This window comes from Rhagoletis pomonella, unplaced genomic scaffold (genome assembly GCF_013731165.1).
Source record: "Rhagoletis pomonella isolate Grant_MI unplaced genomic scaffold, Rhpom_1.0 Rhpom_scaffold_03425, whole genome shotgun sequence".
NCBI classification, from domain to species: domain Eukaryota; kingdom Metazoa; phylum Arthropoda; class Insecta; order Diptera; family Tephritidae; genus Rhagoletis; species Rhagoletis pomonella.
Genome location: NW_023461977.1, coordinates 7,150 through 14,695, shown reverse-complemented (window position 1 = coordinate 14,695; position 7,546 = coordinate 7,150). Strand labels below are relative to the sequence as shown.

Below are 7,546 nucleotides of genomic sequence, written 5' to 3'. Positions count from 1 at the left end.
TGATAGCCTCATTATTTAACAATATTTTTTTTTGAGTGGTATATATTGCTCTTGACGCACTGCTTCACTTACCATAACTTTGTGTCTTCATACTTGGGGAATCCTTAAAGACCACCTGCAGACTAAAAATAAAGGGATGTTGGTATAACACTGAGTGGGGCGAGGCGAAAACCGCTTGCGGCAGAGATTTCAGCACTTGTGTCTTTTCAATTCTACAGGGGACAGACAACCTTTGGCAACCCTTTGTGGCAGCTATCGATTCTGTAGTGCCTCCTAATTCCAAACTGATTTTACGTGTTCTTAGCATTGATAGAACCCATTTATTTATTATTGGGCTTATACCCTTGCTCATCAAGGCACCATCTATTGCCTTATATAATGTGTTATCAAAAGCCCCCGAAATGTCAATGAAAGGCCACGAAGGGCTATATTTTTAGACTCTAGACCTTTCTCAATTTTTGAGGTGAGGCTATGAATGGCTGTCTCAGTGGATTTGCATGCTTGATAGGAAAATGGGTTCTTGTTCAGAGACTGTTCGCTTAGGTTGACTTCTGTGATATACTGATCCAGTATTTTCTCCATGCCTCAGGCTAATTGGTCGGTAGGACGATAATTGTTGTTCCGGCTTACGTAATAATAATAATAATAGATTGGCGCTTACACATATGCTAGTGTTTGGCCGAGCTTCTGCTCCGACTTGTGTCGTGCGCCTTGATGTTGTCACACAAATCGGAGGAACCTACAGTTTTACGCCGACTCCGAACGGCGATTGTATTTTTATGAGAGCTTTCATGGCAGAAATACACTCGGAGGTTTGCCATTGCCTGCCGAGGAACAAACGCTGTTAACCTTTAACTATGGAGGTGAATTTTTTGGACGTAGTCTGTGACCTGGTAGTAAATTTTACACCTTCGAATTTTAGTTAGAAATTTGAATACAAATTGGTCATTTTATAATTTTTTTTTCTTTTCAACTAAGGTACTAGATTTTTAAGTTAAAATAACTACAAGTTTTTATTTTTTCTTTTAAAATCAACAAAATTCCCACTTTATTTCACAAGGATTTTATTATTCACAAGAACGGAAACATCATATAGTAAATTTATAAAAAAAAAAGTATAAAATAAATATTAATCAAAAGTTTAAGGGACATCTTTTCATAGCCAAATATATGTTTAAAGAACTAAAAGAGATCGTATTAAAAAAATTTAATTTAAAAAAATACAGGTCAACCTTCCTTGAAAGATAAAGTTGCGGGGGGTAAATTTTACCACTACCTCCACAGTTAAAGGTTAAGATAAAACCTTTTTTTATATTTTTTTGCGATGTTGCTTTGACCAGGGCTTGAACCCAGGTGCTGCAGAGTGGAAGCGCGCACTGTTTGCCACTACGCCACAGCGGCCGGCGGCTTACATGGTTTTGGTAAAAATACGACCTTAACCTCAGACCATCTGCTGGGAATAATACTCAGCAAGAGCGAAGCTCTATAAGGTTTGGAGAGGAGTGGGGCTATCTAGTTTATTCGATGTTGAAGGAGACATGGATAGACCCCATCTGGTCTTGGCGATTGGTATGGACTAAATGTTGATAGAGCCCGCACACGTTCTACAGTGGTGTGCTTTGTAGCAAGGCTTATTTTCATTCCGAAAGTGGGTGTTGGGGCACCAACTTCTGGTCGACAGTAGCATAATGTAGAGCCCGTGAAATTAGTACCTAGCAAGAGTCTGCAGGTCTTTTCAGAGTGCCGATTGTGTTCTTGTGATCCCTTGTTAGAGCTTTTTGAGGCTTTACAGCACTATCGTGACTGCTCCTGACCGCCTTTAAGATCGCTCCCTGGATGGCTCTCAGCTCTTCGGTGACAGGTAATAAGGTCAAATGGTGCGAAATGAAGTCAATTGACATTATTACCTTTTCAAAAGCGAAATAAAGTCAACAAAAATTTGGAAATAAAGTCATTGACGCTATTTCCTCATTCAAATGGAAATAGCGTCAACAATACTTAAAGTATCTCGATTCATAGAAAAAAATGTTGTTCTTACAATAAACATTGCCCCGTAAGTGTTGTTTTTTAATAGATGAAAAAGGTGATTGCCAAATCATCAGTGTTGTGATATTAATCCACACACAATCATGAACTACCACCATTTGATTTTATTAAAAAAATTTAAATTACGAATATGTAAAAACACGATGCGAAAAACTAAACGCCTGCGCACAGCTGGAATACGAGAAATATTTGAAGAAAGAGTGTAGAAATGATCCATAACTTGCAAAACACGTTTCGTTTCCACAAAAATAAAGCAAACACTATTAAATTGAAGAAACAGTCCATGTTCAAAAACCCCGGAGAAACACTGAAAGAATTCTGTGTTTTAAATTAGCATATTTTGAACGAATTCAGAATGTCTAAGGTGGAAAAGAAACCAACCTTTCTATAAGAAAACAATTATAGAAAAAGAATTTTCTTACACTGTATTCATGTCTCCGCCAGCAATTTGTGACGACTTCATTTAATAGCAGCTAAGGAGAACGACGACACTATTTATTAGATGGCACATTCAACGAGCCAAAATGCGGGTATAAACAATTATTGATTATTTAATATCGGAACCGAGATCATATAAGTAAATTGATTAGTTTTCACACACTTTTGAAACACAAATTATATGCTTTTTTACTGCAGACAAGTTGTTGTCCCAAAAGACAGCAGAAATCTTCCAATCAGGGCTGGTAACTGTCCTTAGTTATGAGGTACCATATTGAGGAGGTCCGCGGCGTAGTGTGAAGCTAAACAAATTTAATGTTTGAAAGAGAAATAATGTCAATGGATTTTATTTCCACCCTGGTGCGAAATTAAGTCAATTGACCTTATTTCCATTGACCTTATTACCTGTCACCCAGCTCTTCTACCGTATGGTGGTAGGGCATGGTTTACAACCATGCAGAGGTGGTAAACGAACTTTGCCATTGGCCACAGTGCCTACCCACCTTTTTAAAACAAATAAAATTTTTTTTATATAAATACATACATGCAAACATACTGGTCATATGTCATCATGTAATTCGTTTATTATATATTTAAAAAATCTCGTCTAAATCCGTTCAGTAGAGTGGTCAAAATATCTCGACTTTCCTTTATACTATGTATAGAAGATAGTAATTTAAAATAGGTGGCAACACTACTCAAAAAATTACAGTTTTTATACATGCGAAGGCTATGCTCTTTCATTTGGTATCTCTTTCTTTATCCAACGAACGGTGAAGATCTTATAGTTTTTAAAAAGGTGGCAACCCTACTCAGATGTATAATACATTATTATACATCTAGAGGGTAGTGCTTTTCTAGAGGCCGATCGCTTTCATTTGACACCTCACTTTTTGTAATCCAACGAACCGAGCAGATCTTAAAGTTTTTTAGTTTATGTAAAAATAATTCAAATTTGAAACAGCCCGTATAAAGAAACCCAGCCGACTTTTAAGGGCCATTCACATACAACTTTCCTCGCTTTGCTTGACAGTTCAAACTTTGACAACAAAGCGTGAAGCGCAGAAGGTATGCTACAATAAACGCTTTGGCAGCTTTTGCGTTCTCCTTTTCCTCCATATTTTTAACACTAATAATATAATAATATGCATTAATAATAGCAATAAAAATTACTATTTACCCTATTTTTGTTATTAAATGCAAATGCAAGCGCACGAGAAAAGATACATGTAGACAGCTGATTGCCAAAGCGGGCAAAAGTTGAGAGTTGCCCAAGATTTTGCTTCGTTTTGCTTTGCTTTGCTTCAAACGTTTTTTATGTGAGCATACTCATGCATATGGCTACAGCGATCTTATATGTCAAAGCAAAGAACTATCAAGCAAAGCGAAGAAAGTTGTATGTGAATCAGCCTTTACTTCTCGTTAAATGGGCGATGCGTTTATTCGTGTTTTCCATATATGTAATACTTCTATATTGGCAGTAAGCTAGCTTCTCAATGTGTAAGCATTCCGAAATCAGAGCGAGACAGTCTAGTACTGTTTTTGTCAATGTATTGTGTACTTGAGTGCCGTTTTTGTAAATGTGTCGTGTACATGTTTATTTATAAACGTATGTGTTCCTTTTCTTTCGTACGTGTTTATTGATATATCTGTACTGTAGTGTTTTCGGACGGTACTAGCTCTTACTGCCAATATAGGAGTATTACATATATGGTGTTTTCTAACCGATGCACACTGGCCGAAATTGGATTTTTTTGGCATAAATTCAAGATTTTTATAGCAATATATTCTTGATATCAGTTATTTTTCTAAAAGTACATATATCAACTAAGAAAATGTCCCAGCTGTTATTTTGCCAGATTTGGAGCAAAATTATTAGTAAACTTTAAAGTCTTGTGAACGGTTGTGTTATTATAAAAGAAAGAAAATCAGATATGGATAATGAAGGTCAAAGTATGTTCAATACAGTGAGTTAATGGTTATATCGTGTGTGTGTTAAATGTTGCTTTTATTTAATATATTTGTAGTGCATATTTAAAAAATAATACGTAACAATATGTTTGTGTTCCGTGGAGTAGAACTAGCAAGCTGACAAGTTATTAGACGAGCTAATAATACAAAAAATGCTTACTAATAATTAGATTTTATTGGCCTAGTAACAGTTTTTGCTCATTTTTGCCCATTTTAACAAAATTTTACATTTTTAGTGAAGTTCGAATTTCCACATGCAGAGCTTCTAACTATTTGGTGTAGAAATAATAAGAAAAAAGACGCGATAACAGAGTATATCTTTACTAGAGTTGGGAAATCTCTTTTAAGTATTGATAAAGAAAGAGAAATACGCAAAAAAGTAGCAAACTTTGTCGCTTTTACTACACTAAATTTACGGAAATGCAATCGACAATTGGATCGACTGAAGGTAACGCATTCACAGTGGTTATCTGGAAATATAGTCATAATTGTTGACAATAATAATACAAAAAAGCCCAATAATGTAGGACGACCCCATTTAACTTATAATGACGCTGGACCCCGATTGAAACGGAAATTGGCTAGCGATCTTTCGAATGAGCACGATACTTCGCTACTTGTACATGCCGCTACGTTATCAGCAAAAAAATCTAATAGAGGCGTAGCCTTTGTTTTAAAAGAATGTGTGAGGTCACCGAATGCGCCCAGAAGGTTAAAACAAAAGCTTTGTTCAAAGGATCCAATACCAATAACTCCAGATGAAGCCCTTGCATTCTTGCTCGATAATTCATATACTAAAAAACAATATAACAGCATGAGAGCTTTAAATAAACAACAACACTGCAATATATACCCAAGTTATGACCGACTTGTGGAAGCTAAATTGAAATGCAGACCCCTTGGAATAAGCATCGATGAAACTGTCGCTCAAGTTTCATTGCAGAATTTATTGGACCACACCGCCAAACGCCTAATTTTAGTACAAGAACAAGTCTTCATTAGTTTTCCTGAAATCGCTGAACTTAGGCTTATTGTGAGCTATGGATTTGACGGGTCGACTTGCCAAAGCACTTATAAACAAAAATTTGAAAATGATCCGTATGCTCTTGATCAATCTTTGTTCGTTACCACAATTATACCTTTAAAACTGAGTGAAATTTCAGGAAGAGTGATTTGGAATAATTCCACTCCACAGTCTGTGCCGTTTTGCAGACCACTAAAAATACAATTTATAAAGGAAACAAGGGAGCACATTTTAATGGAAAAAGAAGACTTGGATCTACAAATAGGAAATTTAAAGCTATTTATTTATACAGACTTTGGCAACCGAAATGTCACGGTGTTCTTTGATCTCCATATGACTAATAGACGGAAAAGTGTTAAATATCTTGTCAGGTATTAAAACTTGTCAATTATGTCCCATCTGTGGAGCAGGACCTAAAGCTTTCATGCAAACAAAAGACGTAAACTCTGCACATTTTAAGGCAAGGCCTGATAAACTGAAGTATGGCATTAGGCCCGTTCATGCTTGGATAAGAACCTTGGAGTTTGTTCTTAATGTGTCATATAGGATTGAAGTAAAAAAATGGCAAATAAGAGATGAAAATGATAAGAAAATTATTGAGGCCCGTAAAAAACTTATTCAAAAACGGTTATGGACGGAAATGGGACTTCATGTGAATAGACCAAAGCAGAGCGGTAGCGGAAACATGAATGATGGAAATACTGCCAGAAGAGCTTTCTCAGATGTTACGCTATTTTCTTCAATATTAGGGTTTGACACCGACTTACTCCACAGTTTTCACATGATTTTGATCGCCATTTCTTGTGAATACGAGATTAGCGCCCTAAAGTCTAAGCAGTACTCGGAAAAGACATATTCGTTGTATATGGAAAAGTACCCGTGGTATCCGATGTCACCGACTCTACATAAAATTTTAATACACGGTGCACAAATCATCGCAGCCTCTGTAGTGCCCCTAGGCTGTCTTGGTGAAAGTGCTTCAGAATCCCGCAATAAATATTATAAGAGCGACAGGCGATCTCATGCTAGACAAAATAGTAGAACTAATAATATGGCCGACGTCTTCCAAAGAGCAGTGGATTCCTCTGATCCATTCCTTTCAAGCATATCTTTAAATAAGAGACAACAACAAAATCAAAAGAAAAAAATACCTAAAGAAGTTATTGAACTTTTGAAAGCTCCAAACGTTGAACCGCATTCCGACCATTTAAATACATCAGATTGCTCAACGGACGCCGACTCTGATGCTGATTCTTTATGTGACATTGTGCAGCCATTTGATGTTCAGTTGGAGGTAGAAGAATGTTAAATATTAACAAAAAATACGTAGATATATGTACATATGTATGTATATAAAATTCGTATGAATAAAATTGTTTGTGGTTCTTATGAATAAAAACTTCGAAAGTATTTGCTTATTATAGCCGATTTGAAGTAGAGTTTTAACAGGTGGAAACCCTACCAAGAAATATAATATGTAAATGCACATCTAGAGGCTAAGTCGTTTCATTTGACAGTGACGGTGCAGAACTGATGCCTACGCTTATTATGATTGAATATAGTAATTTTCTTAATAGGTGGCAACCCAAGAATGATAGAATACAAGATTGCGCCAATCGAGCTGAGCGCAACTGGGTGTGACGTCACATTATTATAAGAATGAGAGTGTAAAGAATAATTTTGAAGAAGAAGAGGAAGAAGCGAACAAGTGGTGCGAAATAGTGATGTAAAACTAGGTTGAATTGTACCTACTCTTCACCTTCAATTTGAACGTACATCGGTACAAGCACATTATTTGGAACGTAGTAAAATATTGTTTCATGTAAGTCCAAAAGTTGTTATGGTACAGAAGGATGATGTAGTCCACCAACTATCAAAAATATATGCACATAAAAATACATGTTTACTGTTTAGGTACGTGTATCTACTTTTAGGTACAACTTTTCGGTATAATATGAAAATTTAATATTCATCACTAGTGCGAAAAAAGTATAATGTGACGTCAGCGAAAGGGTGGATGCTGTCAAATCGAGAAAGAGAGGATTAGCGGTCCGCGGAAGGCGCCAC

At 36.2% G+C, this 7,546-nt stretch overlaps 1 protein-coding gene across 1 annotated transcript; it reads left to right on the top strand.

Moving 5' to 3' along the window:
* The first annotated feature begins 5,868 nt into the window (after positions 1-5,868).
* On the top strand, positions 5,869-6,898 carry LOC118754130. The gene has a single exon (XM_036488989.1). The coding sequence runs from the start codon at positions 5,904-5,906 to the stop codon at positions 6,786-6,788; it is 885 nt and encodes a 294-aa protein (XP_036344882.1). The 5' UTR covers positions 5,869-5,903; the 3' UTR covers positions 6,789-6,898.
* Positions 6,899-7,546: the final 648 nt, after the last annotated feature.

Coding starts and splice junctions, on each gene's coding strand:
- LOC118754130 (XM_036488989.1), top strand. CDS start 5,904: ATGCAAACAAAAGACGTAAACTCTGCACATTTTAAGGCAAGGCCTGAT.